General features: G+C 41.1%; 1 protein-coding gene across 9 annotated transcripts in view; it reads right to left on the reverse strand.

The window, feature by feature from the left end:
- The window catches only part of LAMA4 (laminin subunit alpha 4), a 151,523-nt gene that overhangs the window by 52,123 nt on the left and 75,090 nt on the right, over positions 1–24,310 (reverse strand). For all 9 annotated transcript variants that reach the window (XM_054493497.2, XM_063666504.1, XM_063666503.1 and 6 more), the window contains exons 9-13: positions 24,030–24,140; positions 17,183–17,294; positions 14,374–14,541; positions 11,680–11,873; positions 4,221–4,337 (exon numbers count right to left, since the gene is read on the reverse strand). In XM_054493497.2, coding sequence (XP_054349472.2) covers positions 4,221–4,337; positions 11,680–11,873; positions 14,374–14,541; positions 17,183–17,294; positions 24,030–24,140 — 702 coding nt within the window. The remainder of the gene's footprint in view (positions 1–4,220; positions 4,338–11,679; positions 11,874–14,373; positions 14,542–17,182; positions 17,295–24,029; positions 24,141–24,310) is intronic.

Consider the following 24,310-nt stretch of genomic DNA (forward strand, 5'->3'; position numbering starts at 1 on the left):
TAACCTTGACCAACTGGTTGTTGTTTTAATGCCCCACAATTTTTTCTGGTCTCTTACCTTTGCATATATTTTCCCTTTCTGGAATAATTTTCTTTTATTTTCTGTCTAATCTACCTGGAAAGCTCTACTCCTCCTTTCAAATTCAGCTCAAATATCACTTCCTTTTTGAGGCCATCCCTAACCTCCTCAGGATGAGTTAAGTGTTGCCATGTGTTTTTATTACTCATTCATGTGTCAAATGATTGTAATAATTTTAAGTGATTATTTAACTCATCATATCATACAATCCTAGGAGGCAGGAACTGAGTTTAACTTATTTTTGTAATCCCAGAATGTAGCACAAAGGGTTTGTAGTACAAAGGGTTTACTTTTATGGAGGCGGTATTAAACCTCTAGCCATTTTGGTTGGTCATCTGGGGAACAATACTTTGAAAAAAATGTTTTTAATTGTATAAGTGGAAAATAGACCATGGACTTACCACTTTTACTCATTCATTCAATCAACAAATATTCCCTGTGTGCCCATTACGGACCAGGCACTCTTTTAGGAGGTAGAATACCTTTGAACACAGTCTCCACTTTCAAGGAATTTACAGTTTAGTGGGAGAGATACAGATAATAAACAAGTGATCAAACAAGCAAACAAGCTAATTTCAGGGAGTAAAAGACATTTTGAATAACATATGACAGGTGGGGTGGGATGAGGAGTGAGTGGGGTAAGGGGTTCATTTGGATGTAAGGGTCATAAGGACACCAGCCATTTGAAGATCTGAGGGCAGCAGGTGCAGAGATCCCGAGGCAGGAAATAAGTATGGTATGTTTGAAAAATAGAGAGGAGTTTGTTGGGCTGGAGTGCAGTGAGTGAGAAGAGAGTTGGGTATGTGGTCAGAGAAGCTGGTCTGAGCTGGGTCATGTAGGGTCTCACGGGCCATGACAAAATGAGCTTGTTTCTTACTTTAAGTGCCACTGGGGAGTGTCTATAGTAGAAATAATGTTGGTTATGTTTTTAAAGGATTGTTCTGCTGCATAGAGAGTATGTCTTGAAGGACAAGAGTGGAGACAGTTGGATCAGCTAGAAGGCTCTGGTGGCAATTTAAACTGTAGATGAGGTGACTTGGACCAAAGAGCAGCAGTAGAGACAAGGAAAGTGTTCAGAAATCAAGATTCAAGGCCCGGTGTGGTGGCTCACGCCTGTAATCCCAGCACTCTGGGAGGCCAAGGCAGGTAGATCATCTGAGGTCAGGAGTTCGAGACCAGCCTGGCCAACATGGTGAAAATCCATCTCTACTAAAAATACAAAAAATTAGCTGGGCATGGTGGTGGACGCCTGTAATCCCAGCTACTCGGGAAGCTGAGGCAAGAGAATTGCTTGAACCCAGGAGGCAGAGGTTGCAGTGAGCCGAGATCACACCATTGCACTCCAGCCTGGGCAACAAGGATGAAGCCACGTCTCAAAAAAAAAAAAAAAAAAAAAAAAAAAAGAAAGAAAATAAAAAAGAAAGAAATCAAGATTCATTTTAGAGATAAGGAGAAAGGAGAAAGCAGTAGTGACTCGACTCTGGAGTTTTGATTTGAGCAATTGGGTTGTGCCATTTATTGAGATGGGGAAGACTGGGGAAGGAGTGGGTTTTATTTAAGACATGTCAAGTTTGGTATGTCTATTACTAATACATGGTAGATGAGATTGTGACTTTATTACAATTGTACTGAGTTCTGACTTGAAAATGTCAAGTAAGCGCTAGGATATAGGAGATTGGAACTTCGTGGAGGTGTCATAGCTGGAGGTATAATTGTGTAATCATCAGTGTATAATTGTTCTTTAAAGCCAAGGGAGTCAATGAGATCAGCTAGGGAGAGAGTATAGGTAGAAAAGAAGGCCTAGGACCAAGCATAGAGCCATTCATTATCCAGAGCAGAGATCAACATGGCCCAGTGTCAAGTGCAGCTCAAATCTTTTTTTTTCTTTGAGACAGCGTCTCACCTTGTCACCCAGGCTGGAGTGCAGAGGCACCATCACGGCTCACTGCAGCCTCCACTTCCCGGGCTCAGGTGATCCTCCCATCTCAGCCTCCTGAGCAGCCGGGACTGTAGGCATGCACCACCATGCCTAGCTAATTAAAAAAAAATTTTCTTTTTTTGTAGAGATGGGGGTCTCACTATGTTGCCCAGGCTGGTCTTGAACTCCTGGGTTCAAGCACTCTCCCCCAACCCTGGCCTCCCAGAGTGCTGGGATTAGAGGCATGAGCCACTGCACCCAACCAAAGCCTGTTTTTATATAGCCCGGAGCTGAGAATACATCTTACATATTTAAGCGGTTGTAAAAAAAATTTAAAACAAACAAAAACCAGAAAAAAATAAGAGACAGTGGTTGTACGTGGCCTGCAGAGCCTAAAATATTGACCACTTAGAGGGTGTGCAGAGGCGAGGCTAGCAAAGGGGGCTGGGAAGAAACCGCCAGCCAGGGGAGAAGCCGTGAGCCGTACCAGAGCAGCCGGGACAAGGGCGCCACCTGGTGTTTAGAGGAGGGAGGGCTGAGAAAGCCCGGGAGAGACAGGCGACCCCAGTTTTCGCTACAGGCGGGTCGCTGGTGACCTGGACAGGAACAGTCTCAGTGAAGGGGATGGAACCCCCTTCAGAAACGGCCGACTATAGGGGACAGTGGGAGTCTAGGAGGTAGGAACAGCAATGATAAGTCACTCTTGAGACATTTTGCTGTGAAGCTGAGCAGAATGGTAGGGCAGAAGTTAGAGGGGATGCAAGCTTTGTAAAAGATTTTTTTTACAGGGCTTTTTTCTTTTGATATTTAAAAGATAGGAGATAGTACAGCACGTTTGTATGCTGATGGTAATGATTAAGTAAAGAATAAGAACTGGATGATTCAGAAGAAAGAGGGCATAAGTTGAGGAGTGAAACCCTGCAACCTGTTTTCAAGGTGAGGAAGGATGGGGTTCGGAGCACAGGAAGGGGCCGGGCAGGAGAAGGAATGCTTATAACGGAGGGGAGGCAGAGGTTGTGGGTGCAGATGCAGGCTGGCCGGCGGATTTGGGGAAGAAGGATGAAGGGAGTTCTCTTCTGTTTGTTTCTAATTTTTCAGAAAGCAGGAAGCCAAGTCACCAGGCAGAGCTGATAGCATGGGAAGTGGGTTCCCACCAGTCGCATGCAGCTGCTCTGGTATGGCCATGGTGCTGGGGATGAGTCAGAAATCTCAGGTAGGTGCAACAGAGGAACAGGCAGATATGGTAGTTAAGGGTATTTTGAAAGAATGATTATGTTGATAATTTGAGCTGCTTAAGGAGGGAAGAAAGCACATGAGAGGGGTAGGGTAAAAAAGGCAGGGAGGTCTCCATGTGGCCAGAGAATTACTGGAGTGGGCATTCTAGAGTGAGTGAGATAGGAGATGGTGCTCCGGGAGGGAGGTGCTTGAAACTAGGGTTTGGGAGGAGGTACTGTTACTGAGGGCAAGATCTGGGTATGGCCATAGGTGGGATAACAGAGGTGGACTGGAGGATAAGCTTGCTGGAAAGGGCAAGTTCAAGGAGCTGGAGGTCAGAGAGTCGGTGACTTCATCCATATGGATTTTGCTGTCACCAAGGATAGTGATGGGAGTCAGCCTGGAGAGAAAGACAGTTAGGTGCTGAAATAGTCAAAGGATGAGATGACAATCAAATGACCTTAAAGTGATATCTTTAGAAAGGTAATAAAAATGAGCTGAGAGTAATTTCATGACAATTCGGTTCACTGCATTTTATTGGAAATTTTCTACTTTTACAAAATGTGACTTTTATTGATTTTGAATGCCAGATTTATCAAACACAACTTTATGAGTGAAGAGTGAGTAGGATGGATCGAGAGCAGCACTTTCAATAGAACTCTCTGCAAGAAGTTCCACTATATTCAGTGGCACAATGCCTGTTTCTGCACAATGCTTGTGCCACTGAATATAGTAGCTGCTAGCTATGTGGCTGCTGAGGACTTGAAATGTGGCTAATGTGACTGAAGAATTAAAATTTTAATTTTATTTAATTTTAAGTAATTTAAATTTAAGTAGTCATATGTGGCTAGTGGCCGTCGTACGGTGCAAGAAACTAAAACATTCAGTCATCTGATCTTTATAATGCCTGCTCACTGGATAGATTTGAATTCATTATTATTCTGTGACACTGAGCTGCTGTTGTAACCTGCCAGAAATACAAACCTGAACAAGTCATGTGCGTCCTTACCTTTATTATATCATCAAGTTCTGAAAGAGTTAGCCGAGGTGTTGTCAGAGAGTCCGCAGATGTGCTCAGAGACACGTTCACCACTTCCAATTGTTCCCTCACTCTTTCCTGTTGTTTCTGCAGGAAGGAAGAGTAAGGGAGAGTGAAGTGAATATGTCTTTAGGGAAAGCGTTGGGGAGAGCAGTAAATGTCAACTTGCTCTCTTTGGACTCAGACAAATCTCGGTTCATATCCCAGCTCCATCTTTGCTGTGTGCCTTCGGGGAATGCTACCTGTTTGATGCTGCTTTCTCATTTATAATACGGAGATAACAACAGTAAGAATCTTGGGAGATTAGACGCAGGGAGGATCATTATAACACCATCATTGCAAAGAGAGCTAGCGCCTTAGAGAGGGCATTTGTCTCTTTTTCCCAGAATATAAAGGAGGACTATGGAGAAAGGATTGAACACAGGCTCTCTGTTTGCAGTGATTGGAATATGAATTAATTCAAAAAGTATTTACCATGTGCCAGCCTTGGGCCTGACACAAACAGCCCATTTGACAGGAACAGAGAATATACAAAAATAATCTTAATTAATGTCCCTTTAAAAATTAAAAATGGCCCTACTATTAAAGCATCAACTTTTAATCTTGCTTCATACCACTCAGAGCTCTTCATTGTAAATGCTCAGATGTTTTGAGAAGGGAAAGTAAATACTAATACATGTTTTGATGAGTACTTTAATTTCTACCTTCACTTTTAGGTTCTAGAGGCAGGGACATTGTGATTCTGAAGAAATATTATGGGGCTTCCAATGAGTTTAGAGTTTGAAAGAAACATAGAAAGAAACTTTAGGAGGGAAAAGTAAAAGACTCATTTTACAATTTGAGTGAAAAGTGAGTTGAAGTTACCTTAGAAACAGTAACTTAAGTTACATTTGAAATATACATTATAGTGTAATCTAGGATATCATAGAAATAATTATAGAAGCCTAGATAGAGAAGGAAATACTTTAAAACTTTTTAAGTTCATCTTAGTGTCCTTTTTTACTCTCTGCAGTCTTTCCTGACTTAGTGAAAAGGAAGAATGGAATCCATCTTCTCCAAATATGTTGCTATGGGGTAGATGTAGGTCTAGAGACAGAAAAGAATCACATTTGAACATCCTCTTAATGCAAGAACATTTTTAAAGAATCAATTTCCCCTGAATATCCATCAAGCCTAATACAGTGTGACTATCTCAGATCAATTATCCTTATCTTTACAAAGACTGGGAGTTATATAGCTGTGGACAAAAGCAATACTGTAAAATATGTGTATTAAAGTATGTAAAAGAAGGGAGTTGAAAAAAGGTTGGTTATTATTTACCTCTCACAGAACTGTTTTCCTTTTACAGTGTTCTTTACCCCTTCTGTAAGTTCTCTCTGGGTGACTGCGGGAGAACACTGCTAACACCCTGAAGTCAGAGACAAACTTCAAAGCTGTGTGCTAATAGCACTGTATATAAGCTTATTTGCAGTAGATGAAAAACAATATGCTTCAAGTTAATGAGTTTCTCCCACTTACCATATATAGCATTAGACAGAAATGAAAAAATTAGCTTTGAAACAAATATATTTCCACAGAAAAGTGGTCAACTTGAACAAAGTAAAATGTTGAAAACTGATAATTATGAAAATGACATAATTGTCACTATTCAGCATGCTTCATTGTGCATATTACATATGCAAAAAAATAGAAAAAGTTCCATGGTCAAAAACAACGACAGCAACAACAACAACAACAAAAACAACAAAAAACAGTCCTGGGAAGGTAAAGCTTGGGTATATAATAATCCCTAAACAGTGCTTTTGAAGGAGTATTTTACTTACTTTTAAACTATACAATCTCATGTTCATCTGATAAGGTTTTAATCATTCTGTTACCCTTTGGGGTTAGAGGAAAGATGACAAAATAATGTAATTGCTAGTTGTATGGCTACTGTTGGCACATGTCAAAATGATTAAGCTCTGTGGGTACTTTTTTGGTTTTGTATGATAACTGAAATTTGGGGATTATTCTTTTCTAGCCCATGCTGTAGGTATAATAGTGAAATGTAAAATTAAAACAATTAAATTTGGGCCAGGTGTGGTGGCGCATGCCTGTAATCCCAACTACTCGGGAGGCTGAGGCAACAGAATTGCTTGAACCCAGGAGGTGGAGGTTGTGGTGAGCTAAGATTGTGCCACTGTACTCCAGCCTGGGTGACAGAGTAAGACTGTGTCTCAAAACAACAACAACAACAAACCCACTTAAGTTTGTTTTCTAAAACACAGAGTCAAATTCCAGTAAGGTCAGATCCATTCAAATCTATTTGTCGTAGGAAAGACTATAAATAAAACATTGGATTTTAAATTTTGTTGGAAGGAATTAAAATTTCATGATATTTTGCAAAAGTATGCAAAAGAATGGTGAAAGTAGTGTTTAGTAATTTAGAAGTCCAAGTTAATATGAAATAAATGAGTATTTGTAATCATGAAGAACCAGTGTACATAAATCAAATCTGTATTACTTGAGAGTGCTCCAAGCATTTGTCCATCCATCTCTTCATCAACAGATGTAACAAATGCAAGTTATCATGTTTGGTGCTAGGAAGATATAATTTGCGCAAGGCCGGAGTGCCGCCCTTGGATGCTCGCGGTCTAGTGGTGTTAGACTAGATGCATACCATCACACACACACACACACACACACACACACACACACACACACACACACACAGTTATGCATTCAGCAATCAAGAGTGACTCCACCGGGCGTGGTGGCTCACGCCTGTAATCCCACCACTTTGGGAGGCCGAGGTGGGCAGACCACAAGGTCAGGAGATGGAGACCATCCTGGCTAACACGGTGAAACCCCATCTCTACTAAAAATACAAAAAATTAGCTGGGCGTGGTGGCGGGTGCCTGTAGTCCCAGCTACTCGGGAGGCTGAGACAGGAGAATGGCGTGAACCCAGGAGGCAGAGCTTGCAGTGAGCTGAGATCGTGCCACTGCACTCCAGCCTGGGCAACAGAGCGAGACTCCATCTCAAAAAAAAAAAAAAAAAGAGTGACTCCTAGACAGGAACATAGAAGAATATATGCTTAGTGTGATGAAGCCTGGTGATCATTCCAGTGATACAACCAATGGCTGCACCAGTGGAGAGGAAGGAAGGACTCCTTCTGGCAGCTAGTATTCTTTTTTTTTTTTTTTTGAGGTGGAGTTTCACTCTTGTCACTCAGGCTAGAGTGCAATGGCACAATCTCAGCTCACTGCAACCGCTGCCTCCCGGATTCAAGCAATTCTCCTGTCTCAGCCTCCCAAGTAGCTGGTATGACAGGTGCCCGCCACCATGCCCGGCTAATTTTTGTATTTTTAGTAGAGACAGGGTTTCACCATGTTGACTGGGCTGATCTTGAACTCCTGAACTCAGGTGATCCACCTGCCTTGGCCTCCCAAAGTGCAGTGATTACAGGTGTGAGCCACCGAGCCAGCGTTCTTAACCCAGGGTTAAGGCGGACTACCTGAACTTGCCTGTCAATCTTATACGTGCGAACAATTGCACATTTTTCTCATGGCAGGGATATGTATGTGTGTGTGTGTGCGTGTGTGTCTTTGTGTGTGTCTGTGTGCCTGCATATTTCATAGTTTTCACTGAATTCTCAAAAGGATATAAGACTGCAGGAACCACTGGACTCGAATGAGTAGGCGAGGCACTCTACGGAGGGAGACACTTAACCTGGCTTAAAGGCTAGACAGAAGTACTCATGGATGAGAGAGATGAGCAAAGGTGACACCATGAGCAAATGCAATAAGAAGAAAATGTGCATGGTCTCCAGCGGCTAAGAGGCAGAGTTTGTAGGAAAGTCAAGAAATGCCACTGGAACAGTAGATGGACTCAGATCATGGGTGGCTGAGGAAGTTACCTTTCTTAAGTAGGAAGCCATTGAAGGCATTTGATGAAGGTTGATTACATAGTTTCTTTACATTTAGAGATAACTTGAAATCGAATCTGGCAGTAATCTCAAGGGGAGAGAAGCCGGGAGCCTAGGCAGGGGGCAGACCAAAATATCCACAAGTGAGACACAAAGGAATGGAGAAATCACTGGAGAACCCAGAGCAGGAGGGGCTGACTTAGACCCTGGGGACTTGGAAGGGAGAGGAGAACCCTGGACAAGAATGAGAAAGAATGAGAAAATAGGAAAGCAAATTGGAGGAGAAAAAGTGTTGATTTTCAGCAGGTAATAGCAAGGCTAATCCACGTGGCTATTCCTGCAGACAGACACAAATATGAAAGTTGTGCTGTGGGGCTCAGTTTTGAATAAGGATGCAGACCCACAGATAAACCCCTTTTAAGGACTGAAGCAGTGAGATTGGGTGAAGCCGCTGAGGGAGGAGATGGGGCAAAAGGGGTGCAACTGTGGCTAATGCCAGATCCAAAGGTCAGGAAGAGGAAGGAGAACCGAGGTGGAGCAGGACTTTCAAATTCCTCAACAGCTATGCTGTTCCCTTCCTGAAATCTTGCTCATGCTGTTCATTTGTACGCAGTAGAAGGGTCTGTTTGGTAAAGTTAAAATGAGCACCACCATCTGTCTCAATCAAAAATGCCAAATTTTTGGTAGCCATATGCATGAAGTTTAAAAAAAACTGTATAAGTTTATTTAAAAGCTATTCTGGCAATCATTCACTTTTAGAACTGAAGTCTCTTCATATAGGCAACACTGTCCTCTTGCTTGCTACATTTACAAAGTCCACTGTGTTCTGCACACACTCTGACATTTACCAACCGCCAGCAAATCGGCTGGTTTGTGCCTATGCAGATACTTTGGTTCTCAGTTCATTGACTGTGTGCTCCCCTTCCTGATTATAAAATTTACAAAGGACTTTTGGAGGTAAGATCTATTCCTAAAAATAAATCAGAAGAGAATTGAACACGTTAACACACAACATATGTGTTCTCTAGCACAAGGCTATGTAGAAGACAAAGCACTTGGCTGAGATCGAGAACTCACAATCTAAAATGAGAACCAAATACAGTTTATCACTATCGGTAGTATTAATAATAGGTCTTGCTTTTTTCTCAGCAATAAACATTACTCCCTGTGGCTAAGGGCACAGCTGTGGTCTGGCTGGGGTCTCCTGCAGGCCATTGCTTGCCTTTGTCCTACCAGGACCGGTCTGGGTTGGCAGGTCCACTTGTCATTTCAGGGCTTGCAGTACTGAACACAGTTCTGGGTCTTCGTTGGTGAACCCTGGGAATTGTTGCATGAGGTTGCAGTGTTGTTTCTGTCTTACTTAAATGCTCTTAATCTTCTTTGGGACTAGAATGGTGTTATCCTGCAGACTAGGGGTATGGGCTTAAATCTTTCAGGATGAGAAGAATCACTTATTACTTAGCACTGAAAACGCATCTTCAATAAACGGGCACAATCTGACAAAACTACAGGATCCCCAAAATGGAAAGTCCTTAAGGTTTTCATTACATCAACACATTTTTTACTGAGTTGTTACTTTGTGTCAGGCATTGTGCTAAATGCTCCATGATTCAAAGACAAAGAAGACAGATTCCCTTACTTTTTGGAGTCCTGAGTTCAGTAAGGAAGACAGATTCATTAGCAGATGATCACAATTCAGAAACAGAGCTGTGCAAGACATGTTATGGGATTGGAGTATAGGGTAGGTCTCCTGGAGGAAGTAATGCCCAAGGTAAGACTTAAAAGATGAGTGAGGTTAGCCAGATGAGTAGAAAAGAAAAAGCGGTCTCCATGCCAGGCAGGTGGGATTACTGGTAGTGTGATATTGCCTGAATCTAATGTGTGAGGAAGAGAACAGTAAGAGGTGAGGCTGAGGAGGCTGGTAGGGTCAGATCAGAAGGAGTCCTGAATGACACATGAAAGAGCATAGGCTGTCCACAGGATAGTGTCTTTCAGAGGTTAATAGTGAATTATACGTTGCAACCTGGTACACATACATAAGGCAGAACTGTGATGAAACCACACCTTACTATATATGTGTACTTCGATATTTTCTATTCCCTTGATTTCATTTCCTTTTATCTGTCTCTCTTTTTTTTTTTTTTTTTTTTAAAAACTACTGGTTACAACCCATGAAGCTTATTTTCTAACCCGCGAAATGGCTCACAAGTTGCAGCGTCAAAAGCACTGTTACAGGTGATGAGGAGAAATGAAAGGATTGATGAGCACATGCAGTTGCGGTCAGACTGTGACTAAGGTGAGCTGCTCTGGCAGGGTGGAGAGGATGGCTTGGAAGGACGCAAGAATGGAGGAGAGAGAAGGGGAGACTGTTTTGGTTGAGAAACAGTGAAAGCCAGAACTAGAGAAGTTGTAGAGGAATGGAAAAGAAAGAAGAGAGCTAAAACATGACAGATAGTAAACCTGGGAGGAACCTGTGGTGGACTGGATGTGGAGGAGGGAAAGGGGGACACTTCAAGGGTAAGGCGAGTCCCAGCGACTATCTTAAAACAGTATTTTGTGTTATACTTTTATTGTATAAGATAATCATGCATTCATTTAACAAAAAAAAATGTTATCCCAACTGTATTATTCTAAAAAATATTGGCTAGGGGTTTGCTCCCATTAGAAAATAGTGGTGATGAGTGTAATTAACTTTTATGGAAGAAATTTTACAAGGATTCTTAGTGAGGGGTAATGATGGCTGAAAATCAGGCTAGAGAGCCTAGTTTAAGTGGCTTTTGTCACAATAGTACATAACTGAATTCGTGAATTTGCTCATAATTGGTTTCTATTTGTTCACAGTATTCTTTTCTCCCTAATCTTTTAAAATATGTTTGAACATGCATGTGTCATCCTATCAAAAGATGGCCCCTCTTGATGCTGGTGGCTGCGAATACATGCATTGCTTGAAGTGGACACATGACCACTACCAGTTCTCAGCTCTGTAGGTGTGGGCATGCACAAATTCTGGCCCCATGAGATGACCATCTTTGCAAGCTATGATCATGTCTGGGAATCCTCCTCACCTTCCTCTTTGCATTTGCATGGCCTTGGCAATTAGTCTCCTTATCCCTGCAGCTGCTGACCAGCTAGACTGTGAGATCTGCTTATTGTGCCTTTCCAAAAATTACACATACCCAGAACACGTGGTTTTGAGATGCTTTGGCCTTCTAGTGCTTTCAGTGTAAAAAAATCTATGCATTGCTTACCCACTTGCAAGAACAGCAGATCATACACAATGGACACAAGCACCAGAACTACTGCATTCTTATCAAAGCAAGAACTAGACAATTATCCTAGTTTCAACTTGATTTTAGGAACACACACGTTAGTAATTTATAGCAGCAAAAAATACACCAATATTTTAAAATATAACTATTTAAATATACTAATATTTTTTAAAAATTTGTATCAACTGCCCCTTCTTGGTGTACCACCACACTGCTGATGCTGAAATGCATTGATGGTGAGTGTCCACTGTACCTCGTGGTCCCGCTGCCTGGCTGCTGTGGCCCTGTTCATGTCTTCGGCATCCCTGACATGGTTAAGGGCCTGGTCAAGTGCTTCCTGGAGATCTGACAACTTAGCATTGTAGTCATCCAGCTGCTCCAGGACGACAGGAAACAGAGTGCGGGTCTCATTGTGCAGCCGCTGCCAGCTCTCAGCCTGGCTCAATACTGGGAAGAAATGGAGATAAAGGCTCAGTGTGGCTTTCTCCTGTTTGCTCCCATTCCTCCCAGCATTTTGCAAAGTTGCAAAATTCTCAGGCCATGCTTTCTTTAGCAATGGAGATTGCAGTTATTGTTCACAAAAATAGCTCCACCTTTTGGATTTGAAGCAAAAAATGCTAGTTTTTAGGGTTTGGGAGTCCCTGGATAACTGTCAGTTGAAAGAAGGGTTTGATTAGTTTTCCTACAGAGGTTGTGCTTTTTGTGAAAACCATGTCATTATACTATGCTTATTATTATCCAGATTATTAATAATTTTACTGTGTAAAGGGGACTTGGGTATAGTATGGTTTTTACTATTAAAAATAACCGAACTTATCTTGTCAGTAATAAGGCAAAATGATGTTCATAACCACTCATTTTCTGTAGTTTCTCTAGGCAACCGTTTTTAGTTAGCCCTACTGGGTCAAATCCAAACCATGATTTTGGTGGAAAAAAGATTAAATGGCAATGACAGGATATTCTTAAACTTTGCATGTGTCTTTTATTCTCTGCTCAAAGGCACATATGTTGAATATGTTAATTTCTGTTTTCTTCAGGGAATATTAGTTTGTCTTGTTGAGATTTTCTTCCATCACTGTAAGCAGAACACAAAAGTTCCTGGCTGAGTATAGAAAGTGTTGGAAAATGCATTCTAGGTGGAAGGAGGCCGAGTGGGAGACGTGATTGGTCCCACTTCTCCAGGGAAGCCTTGTTAAATTCCACAGGAGGGAACAAGTTTGGAAACATCTGGCATTGACTGACATCTGAGCTCCAGCCTTTCTGAGTCTGACTCAGAACTGGGGCCTGAGATTCTTCTTTGGTTCTTACTGTTTCTAAGACTTTACATATTTGCCACCATAATAAACCTGTATGTCAATAATGTGTTTCTACAGTATCCACAATAATTGTTAGCAGAATTGATAGTGACAGTTGTAGGAAAAGGACCTACTGCCCTTTAACCCTTTTTGTGTCATTAGTCCCTTTGTAATTGAATGAAGCCTTCAGACCGCTTCTTACAGTGTGTTCTAAAATGCATAAAATAAAATATATAGAACTTAAAAGGAGATTAATATATTTAAAAACTAAACATAATATAATAATGTATATGCTTCTTTACTAATCCCTTAACTAACAAGATCTAAAGGTGGATCTAATAGTTACCATAATTTTGAGTTATTGGTGAATTTAAACAGTGTTATGAGATATCAGCAGCAGCTAAAATATAATATGCAAATTTGTGATTTCTTCCGTTGATTGTGTAGATTAAACCATTTGTTTGTGGCTCTTCCAATCAAGAGTGGAGTCTGTCTCTCTACTCCTTGAGTCTGGGCTGGTCTTGATCAGTAAAATGGATGTGACATTGCTGAGCTCCAAGCCTAGGCTTAAGAGACCGTGTGCTTTTCATTCTTGCCCTCTTAAAGCTGCTGTTACGTGAACAACCTGGACTAGCCTTGTAGAGTTAAGACCCCACATGGAGGGAGAGGCCCAGCCTTCCCAGCCAGCCCCAGACATCTGAGTGAGCTCAGCCAATACATGTCACATGGAGCAGAGATGAGCTGTCCAGGTTGAGTCCAACCTGAATTGCCAACCCATGAAAGCATGAGCAATAAATGGTTATTGTTTTAAATGAATACATTTGGGGTGGTTTTTGTTTTGTTTTGTTTTGGGACGGAGTCTCACTCTGTCACCAGGCTGGAGCACAGTGGCGAAATCTCGGCTCACTGCAACCTCTGCCTCCCGGGTTCAAGCGATTCTCCTGCCTCAGCCTCCGAAGTAGCTGGGACTACAGGCACATGCCACCACGCCCAGCTATTTTTTTGTATTTTTAGTAGAGATGGGGTTTCACCACACTGGCCAGGCTGGTCTTGAACTCCTGACCTTGTGATCCGCCCACCTTGGCCTCCCAAAGTGCTGGGATTACAGGCATGAGCCACCGCGCCCGGCCTGGACCTTGTTATAATAGTAATTGATCACTGATACAGTGATCAAGTGATAGATTCAATAATACTGCTGTGGTTTGGTGCCTACACTCATTGCTGAAGGAAATGTTAAATTTCCACTGGAGGCTAGAAGATATTAAAGTCATTCATGGTCTTCACAACATGAATGTTTCTGGGCTTGTAGCATTCCTGCCTTCTCAATAAAATTTCTTTTAATGTAGTTCTGGGAATTGGTTTCCTTTAGCCTTCCTTCTACTGTTTTATACGTTTTTCACCAACTGCTATAGATTCCTTGTGGCATCTCAGCTGTTTCTCAGGGGCTCAAAGTTGGGCCTGAATCTAAAAATCTTGGTTATAAAGTCAAGTTGTCCTGAATGATTCCCTGTGGCCACATGTAGATTCTAAATAGTTCTGAACACTGGAAATTGATTGCTTTGACTATATGTTGCCCTAGGTTTAATGTCTGCTCTTGGACCCACAAAGAGGGCAAACATGTGCTGGGTCAGCTATGAGAGGAATACACCTACATTCGTGAGCCTCATCTGCCTCCTCATCCACGAGCTCCCGTTGGGTGAAAAATGGTTGACGGCGTCTAATCTCCTCAAGCATCTTCTGGGCCAACACCAGCTTCTCAGAGATTTCCTTGGGGCTAAGTTCATGCTCTTCCCCATAATAGAGCATCTTGTTGTTGATCTCTGAAAGGAAGAACATGATGAAACAAGGCAGCAGGGAGAGATGACTGGGCACTAGAAATGCAAGGGAGCGAGCACTGTGGGCAAAGGGTAGGGCTGATCCTGAAATGGAAAGAGAGACTCATTCAAAGGCAGCGTGCTAGTGTTCATGCTGTGAATCCCAGCGAGCATGGAAGCTCACCACCTATTCCATGAAGGAGAAAGACAGGAGGAAACCACTCTTCTCTGCTTCCCATGCGGGGTCTTCAGAATGGGAACTGGCTAATACAAAGCCTGCTCTGCTCTCATCCTCATCTGGTTTCCACAGTGACTCGAGAATGCTAATATTTAGCATTAAATATTGTAACTTGATATTCAAGGCATCCAAATCTACTGTCTTTGATCAGCCTTTTATATAACATACTTAACTTGGAGAAAATGCTCAGAGATCACTCCTGTCACGGGTGAGATTATTAATGTGTAGGAGTTATTAATTGTATTTTAGACAAAGATTTGATCAAAGCTTTAAGCCAAAATGAGAACATATTGATAGCTGTCCAAATGCATCTTTCAAATTATTTCACAGGCTAAATATGAAATGGGGGTTTGTTATAATATGATGTGAGCTTTTGCTCATTAATAGTTATTTTTTGGCAGTTGCTGTTTGCCTTCTAGAGTGTGACTACTCTAGGTCATTTTCACCCCACTTTCATAAGTCAGGTGGAGAATTTTAGAACTGGAGGGACCACTGAGGCTCAAAGGGATTAGGTGACCTGTCTAAATATTAGCAGACTGAAATACTTCTTTGAATCCCTCATTCCTACTACATATGATGAGAAGGAAGGTATGTAATTGTCACCTTGTTCTACCGCAGCTTCAAGAGGAAGCATTTTATCTTGCTGGCATAAATGAAATTGCATGTCTGTGGTTTACTATGATGTATATGGTTGACCAGACAAGATGGGTAAACAAACATTGGTGTCACATAAATCATACCAGGATAAGGGGTTGTATTTTATGTGGATAATAGCTTGAAGGTCACCAGCGGTTATTTTAGAGATGGTTGGGAATAAGGAATGACATATAATTGGTGTCGTATAGCATTCCAGAATTATATAAAGGGATTAAACGTCCCCTCCTCAAGTAAAGTCTAAAATATTAACCTGTGAAATAAACTAAATGTGAATATTTTTTTCCTCAGCTCTAGCACTTGTGATGCTGAATTCTTTGCATTTTGGTGCAAGTCTTATATTTATAATTTTGGCCTGTTTTAGTTTAGCTACTTGTAGTATAGATTAGAAAAGGGAACTACAGACAATAGTATTTTTGCCTTTGGGTTTTGGAGACTATTCACACATTATTTTAAAAATTTAAAAACTGTTAGAAGTTATTGTTTCCCATTTACATTTCCTTTACATTCTTTCATCTTTTCCCATGCTTAAAGGATCAAATAAGAGGGTTCAGATCCTTTGCAAATGAAAGACTTTTGAATCAAAACATGCGTTACAATAGCAAAGGTGAATTATTTTCTCAGAATGGCTTACTAGGGTCCTGGCATTTGCTGCCTAAAGAGGCATTTGTTTCTTAGTTGGATAAGGTCATGTTATCGTCTAGATTCAATGTTACTTTTTGAACAAATCAATAGTAATTCTAAAATGCTGTAGGGAAAGAATATTTTGTCAGGAAATGCAAAAATATGAGCCGTGAGAGAGGATGGGAGTGAGGAGTGTGTGGACTGCATGTCATTTGCTTTTATTGTTTATTATAGGCATCAAAGGAAACATGACAAATGATTAATCTTGCTTTTATATATCCCTTTGCATGCAATATGCCCCAGTATAAAGACATGAATCTTCCACTGTGGGTCCCTTTATTGCCACTGTGCCCTGGGATGCACTTGGTGTTGCCATCCAGCCCTTAATATATAGTACAATAAAAACTATGGAAATGCAGATACTGGATCTTAGCAAACTCTCACCCAAGGAAATCTTCTTTATCCTATAACAAATGAAATCTGCTGTTTTCTGCTGGTAAATTGAAGGCCAACTATTAGCGCACTATTAAAATAGTCTTCAAGATTATCCTGCATTTATTGGAAGTGAGAGCACAAATTAAGCAAACCTCCAAGAGGGAAGATACAATCATTCACAATGCTTTAGGACAAAGAAATCTCCCACAGCCCCGCTCCTTCCTTTTCTTCTGGGTTGGGGCCCAAGCATGTTGCCCGACTGGCCTTTGGGAAAGCCCATCATAGAAACAGCTTGTGATGACTTGGGTCAACTGACAGTTTACTGGCATTCTAAAGGCAATGTTTTCTCTGCAAATAACTGAGAAAAATCTGTGACTCCTACTCAACTCTTGCATTTTAGAGACACCATAGCGTGCAATCTCCTCTGTCAGAAGGGTATTCTGTGAAATACCTAAAAGGGGAATGATTTTATACATTGATTCTTCAACATCAACAGATAGTAAGTAGGGATTAGTGCTCAGAAATTCCAGATAAACAAACTTGAAATGAAGACCTTATACAAGTTTAAACCTATAATACTGTGCCAACAAGTTCCTGGCACACAGCAAACACTTAACAGTAGCCATTATGCCTACTGATGTTAATAACATAAGTGTTTCCTTGATATTAAACTGAACCAGGAGAGAATATATTTACCTTGGATTTTATCCCTCATATCATGGGCTTGCTCTACCAGCTGACTTGCGTGGTTAATGGTGTCCATGCTTTCCTTCTGAACAAGTTGCCCTTTTCTGGAGGCTTGATTTTCCTACAAATAATCCATATAAAGGCTAGATTAAATGTATGAGAAAAGAATGTTGTATAAGCACAGATAGGGGTGGGTGGGCATAATGTATTTCCTAAACATAAATCTTCCTGGCATGTGAAAGTTCTATAACATATAAAATCATCCCAAAAATAATGCATGAAAGCTAATGTGACGGCCAGTTTTATTTTTAAATTTTTTTAAATTTTTCCATAAGTTATTGGGGTATACGTGGTATTTGGTTACATGAGTAAGTTCTTTAGTGGTGATGTGTGAGACTTTGGTGCACCCATCACCCGAGCAGTATACACTGCACCATATTTGTAGTTTTGTATCCCTCCCCACTCCACTCTTCCCCGCAAGTCCCCAAAGTCCATTGTATCATTCTTATGCCTCTGCGTCCTCATAGCTCAGCTCCCACATATCAGTTAGGACATACAATGTTTGGTTTTCCATTCCTAAGTTACTTCACTTGATGGCCAGTTTTAGAATGACAGAATGCTATAAAATCTGGTGTTATTCCTATATCATCAGTCACAGTTCAGTCCCAACCAACTGCCTTTCATATGTAATTTATTCTTCGAATTTTTACTGTATCTCAAGTTGCTGGACTAGAAAATTGCCCATGTCTGCTGATCATTTTGACATTGTGCTGACTGAAGAGCTTAAAGTTTCAAAGAGAAAATTGTTGAAAAAATAAGCAGACCTTGAAATGCACCACGCTTCCAGTGGCTCCTGGGTGGTCCAACCACTGCTGAAATTGAATTACCACAGAGATTTCAAGGATTATTCTCACTGGGCTAAAATGCTGTTTTCAGTGCTTCATTCCAAATTCCCATCAACATTGATGGCACTTGTGTACAAATAACTGCTCAAGCAGATTTGGCTCAGCGTGAATGGAGCTCTTCTCCGAAAATCTAATTCCATTCTCTCAACTTGGGAGATTCTGTTTCAGAGATGTCACACAGTATTTGTCAAAAATAATGCCCAACTCAAATGTGGCCTCTGAAGAAACGGTTTGTGTGGGCGTCTGTGTGTATGTGTGTGTTTTTGTGTGCGTGGTTAAGGACAGAATGTGATCTAAGAGCACAGAAATGATTCAAGGCCAGAACACCACCCTGTATGCACAGCATGGGCGACACGTACTTACTTTTGGGATTTGAAAGACTGATCTATGGCTTATATTTAAGAGGAAGAAGAGTTCTTTAGTCTGGCATTTGGTCAAATGCCCACTAGCCTTGTCTGGTGCTTTTTTGGCTCAGCTGTTTAAAAACTGCTACAATACCTGAGGGAGCTGTGGGGTGATCTGCCACACAGAGCGCTGGTAGACCCATTATACAGAGTTTCCTGAGGATAGGGAAGTGGTTGTTTTAAACTTCTCTCCTTTCATCCAGTATTCTACCCAGAGGATTATGCCATGATTTTACCAGGAACGTTTTTACTCTCTCCAGGAATAACCCAAGCAAGTGGCCCTCTCAGATGGTCAAGGAAGAGAATGCAGAAATGGTATTATAACACATGCCCAGAGGCTTTTTATTGGAGATGGGTAATCCCCTCCCTACAGAGCAAGGCTCCCGTAGTCACGGAGCCCACTGTGCAGCAGCAATGTGGTCATCAGTCCCTTCATAAACTATGGGCTCTCTGAATGGACACTGTCTTCTAAGTCATTATATTCCTTCCTGCAATTCCAGTCTTCTTCTTGGCTTGTTCCAGTGCTTTCCAGAAAAAGAGTATTTGTGGTAATTTTAAAATTAAATATGCAGAAACTATAATAAATCTTAATATTACTCCTCCCTGCTTTTAAAAATATGGACACAAACATTTAAAATTTTAGAATTTTTAACGAGTTGATCTTTGATCCAGTGTGTTATATTTGCAAAGCATAACACCCCTAGTTTTTACTTTGGCTTGATACTTCAGAGTAAAACTCTATTGTTATTCCTGTGTCATTAAACTTATTATTTTTTGATATGGAAACTTCAATTGAAGTGATGAGACACAGCTGAAAAATGTCATGCCTATAAGAAAACCTCTTCTTTTTGATAAACGCCAGAGGGCGCTAAGATACAGGTAGATAGAGATATATAGCTATTGATGTACTGTATATATGACTGGATCAGTGGCAAAGAGGAACATCTATTCCTTTACATTTTAAGATTACTGAATCGAACCTATAGTGATGGCTTATTTGAATGTTTATTTTTTTCTGTAACTTTGCCTGTGGAAGGAAAATAATGATATAGGCGCATGGGAAAACAGGTGTGCCTCGGTTTAAGAAAAGCTGAAATTCAAAAATTACCTTGCAACTGTAAACTAGTTGGTGGTTTACATTACAAATGTAATAGTCATTTGCTCATCTCAACAGAAAATTCTCCTTGTACATATTTGACATAAAAGTGGCAAGGATGTCTTGGTAATATAGTACATAAAAGGTAGATTACGTGAGGATGATAACCAATATCTAGGGTGATCATGTATTTTATGGTTCAACCTGGGGCATTTTTGCACATGAAAGGGAGAACTTTTAGTAATTACTCTGGGACACAAGCATAAACAGCAACAGTCCTGGACAAACCAATAGTAGGAATATTGGTGTGCTACTTCGGAATTTGTACAGTAATATCTACTTCTGCCTACCTCCTAAACATTAATGACCTCTAAATTCCTTTCCGGCCCTGATTACCCTCTGAGTTGCAGATTCACATCTCTATCTGCCCTCTGTGCCTTCACAGGTATTTCACTTTTAAAATGTCCACAGTAATCCATTCGTGTTCGTAGTCTTAGTCATCCATGTCTCAGGATGGAGCTTGTCTCTTTGCTATTTCTCACCTCCAACTGATCACCAAGTCTGTTTCATTCCACCTGCCACTCTGGCCTCTCTTCCTCTTTTCCATGACCACAGTCTCAGTTCATCCTTGTTCTCTGCAAATTCTTTTCAAATGAAGGCAAGACAGCAACCCACTGCTCTCTTGTCTAGACCACTGTGGTGGTCTCCTAAGCAGTGCCCCTGTTGTCAGTCTTCACTGGCTAGTCTGTCATCCACACTGCAGAGGGACATTTCTAAAGTGCAAATCTGATCAGCTCATCGTTCTGGGTAAATACCTGAATGACTTCCAGAGTCCACAGGCTGAAGTCCCCATGTTCATGAGCGTGTTTGGGAAGGTTCTTCACAATTGGGCCTCTGACAGCTTCTTCAGCATTATCTCCTGCTCTCTCTGCCTTACAATGAATCTTCCACAAGGCCACAGTTCCAGTCCCAAGAACATAGCACGTTGCTTCACATCTATCTGTTCTCATAGTACTTATCCCTTGCTTGGGAGTATTTGATAAACTCCTACTCATTCTCAATACACAGGCCAATGCTCACCTTCTCTGAGGGGCCTTTCCTAGTGTATCCCTGCCAAAATAGTTCACTATTTCTTCCTTAGAGTTACCCTTTAGCCTGTACCATGTTTCTCTTATTAAATGCTGTATCATAATTATGTTTTTACATATCTGTTTCCCTGATAGACTGAAGCATCTTGAAAGCAGGGCCTTATTATATTTCAGGATACCTAGCACCTAGCACAATAACTGTTATATACAGGCCGGGCGCGGTGGCTCACGCCTGTAATTCCAGCACTTTGGGAGGCCGAGGTGGGCGGATCACGAGGTCAGGAATTTGAGACCAACCTGACCAACATGGTGAAACCCCATCTCTACTAAAAATACAAAAAGTAGCCGGACGTGGTGGCACATGCCTGTAATCCCAGCTACTCAGGAGGCTGAGGCAGGAAAATTGCTTGAACTCAGGAGGCAGAGGTTGCAGTGAGCCGAGATTGCGCCACTGCACTCCAGCCTAGATGACAGAGCGAGACTCCGTCTGAAAATAAATAAATAAATAAATAAATAACTATTATATACAGATGTTCAATAATGCTTCCGGAATAGAAATGTAAACAGTTGTCCCTCAGCATCTGTGGGAGATTGGTTCCAGGACCCCACAGATATTAAAATTCATGGTTGTTCAAGTTTCTTACATAGAACGGTGTAGTATTTGCAATACCATAACCTATGCACATCCCCCCATATATGTTATATCTAAATTACCTCTAATATCTAATGCAATGCCTATACATCACTTCATTCATATGGATTCAAAGTAATACTCAGCATATGGTAAATTTGAATTTTGTGTTTTGGAACTTTGTGGAATTTTTCCAAATATTTTAAAGCCATGATTGAATCTATGAATACAGAGGGCCAACTGTACTTAATTTTCTCCTGCCTTTTTGGCAGGACCAGAGATGAGGTTCAGATGCTTTTGATGCTTGGAGATAGCCTATTTTCCTTTTAGTCCTATGGGTCTCTCTGCATGAGTTGTCATTCAGGTAACTTCTGCTGTGGTTCAAGGAGTAGAAGTGGAGGAGATGGCGCAGTACCTCCTGAGCCGCCCTTGGAGACTGTGCTTTGTAACTCTGGGCTCTGCAGTGGACCTTCAAGATCCAGATGGTGAGGGGCAGCAATGAGATTGGGAGAGGGCCACATCTCACCTCTGCTTGTAGCCCAGTGACACTCTGACCTTGAGCACAGTGGCTCTGGGAACATGGAAAAGTAGAATCTTGGCATGATCTTTGGAATTTTCATTGCAGACAAGATCAGCAGCAGCAAAGGTGAGCATCTTTTGAGCACTGGGTATTTATGAACACAGATAGATGGGCATCCTTTAGGGGAATCCCAGACATAAGTGGTGGGAAAGGGCTGTAGGGCTTCCCAGTAAAAGGCTGGAGAATTTAGAAAGGGAAGTTCAGACAAAACCCGTAGCTAGGTGGATGTAACTTGTTAGATTTGGGTCACATGAAATCCATGTGGCAGGTAATTTGCAAAAAGTGGTATTACTTATCAAGTTCAAGGGGCAATATTACTGATTTTTATCACTCTGGGTATACACAATGAAATCCTTTACTCAATTTAAAGCCAAATATTAGTTACTTTCTTGATAGAAGCCTTTCTAAGACACAGCTTTTCTTAAATCTAAGAATCAATCATGGACTTTTCTAGAACAAGGGCTTGAAGAATGCTTAAAAAGTCATTAAGACCAGGCCTGGGCATTTGTTTTGAAATGTTTCAGCAGGTTTTTGCACCATCAGGACTGTGGTCAGAACATTATATTCAATAAAAATAGATGGAAACAGCCGGGTGAAAGTTCCTAGTAGCTTTATCATCAACCTCCTGTGTTGGTGGTCTGCCCTTCTTGTCCGGGAGCCTTTTCTACTGTGATGTTAACTTCCAAGCGTACATTATTTCCTCTCCACGAAAGCCTGCATTTAGCTTACATTAGAAGTGGGGAAATTGTACAACAAAAGGATCAGGAACTCTGCCTGGGCTGTGGGAGGAGCTCATCTTGGTGAAAACATTTCCTCAGATGTTTTCTTGAAAATTCTTTCCTCAAGAAAGAATTAAGGCAGGGCGTGGTGGTTCATGCCTGTAATCCTAGCACTTTGGGAGGCTGAGGTGAGCTGATCACCTGAGGTCAAGAGTTTGAGACCAGCCTGGCTAACATGGTGAAATCCTGTCTTTACTAAAAATACAAAAATTAGCCAGGCTTGGTGGTGTGTGCCTGTAATCCCAGCTACCCAGGAGGCTGAGGCAGGAGAATCACTGGAACCCAGGAGGCAGAGGCTGCAGTGAGCCAAGATCCCACCACAGCACTCCAGCCTGGGCAACAAAGCGAGACTCCATCTCAAAAAAAAAAAAAGAAAAAAGAATTAAGATACTTTTAGCAAGTTTCAACCATATCTTATACCAACATGAAGTAACAATGAGTTTCCACAAAGATTTATTTCTTGGTATTTCCTTTACTATTTAAGAGATTTCACTGCTCTTCAAGGACTAGTGGTTAGATTAATATGTGCCATTGCCGGGGAACTAGGGACACAATTTTCATGTGCATTTCAAAGTAGATGAATCTTCCAAGGGTACAATTAGAGTAATTTACATTTTTAAAAGCATAGTCTCTTAAAGGGTTTGGGGTACAAGGCCAAAAGAGAATACTATTGTTATTTTATTTTTTTTTAAATTTTGGTTGAACATGAGAATTGTTTATAATGTCAAGTACCAGTTTCTGAAAGCAGCAATTCTGAAGTCCTCTGGCCAGTACTGGTGGAATATCGTTAGAAAAAAAACAAAACAAAACTGTGTTAAACATTCTAATATGCTAAATATGGTGCCTTGTGACTTAGTTTGTAAAATTAGTATCGCACATGGATGGATGTTTTTCCATTAGGCTGTTGTGGAGTGCATTGAATAGCCTTTTACACTGACTCTGCTCATGTTTTAATGTTTTTCCTGTTAATTCCTGACAGCTTTTACAAGTTATATTTTTCTCAATATTTTTAATAAATTTTAATTCTGGATGCTCTGTAGCTCTTAGTCATAAGATGCCAAGGTGTTTGCCTTGGCAAACACCTGAATGACCATCCTAATTAAACAAATCAACCGTATCAACCCGCCGCAAATACATAGAAAATTCTCCACAAACATAGCTTTTCAAGAAAACCAATCAAAACGGGAAAAGACGGTAGAGACTGAGTATGTTAACTTTCTCCACAGGTCTGGTCTTGATTTATTTTAAAGCACGTGGGTCACTGCATTTTTTCTGGACTGTGTTAAGCCTCAGTTGTTGTGACCAGCTTGCCTCACATCAGCTAAATCCTTTCTTTGAAGGCTGTCCCAGAAACTGAATACACACATACATACCTTTTCAACTAATTCCTCTACGTCAGACAGAAGGCTTTTCATCGTGTTCTCAGCATTGTTGATTTGTATCTTTCTTAGGGCGTATTGGTTTTCTCTTTCTGACAATTTTGTCTGCAGAAAAATGTGTTTTGAAAATAATTAGTCAATGTGCACACCAGCTTTTAAAAAATGTACGTAAAACTCTTTCAGTGTAAGAGGACTCAGAGTAGAGCGTGAGGTTCTTTTCTCAAAATAGTGGGGTCCACAGGCTGCTGCAGCCTGGTGTGAAGGGTGGGGTCTGC

The sequence above is a fragment of the Pongo pygmaeus genome, chromosome 5 (genome assembly GCF_028885625.2).
Source record: "Pongo pygmaeus isolate AG05252 chromosome 5, NHGRI_mPonPyg2-v2.0_pri, whole genome shotgun sequence".
In the NCBI taxonomy this organism is placed as follows: Eukaryota; Metazoa; Chordata; class Mammalia; order Primates; family Hominidae; genus Pongo; species Pongo pygmaeus.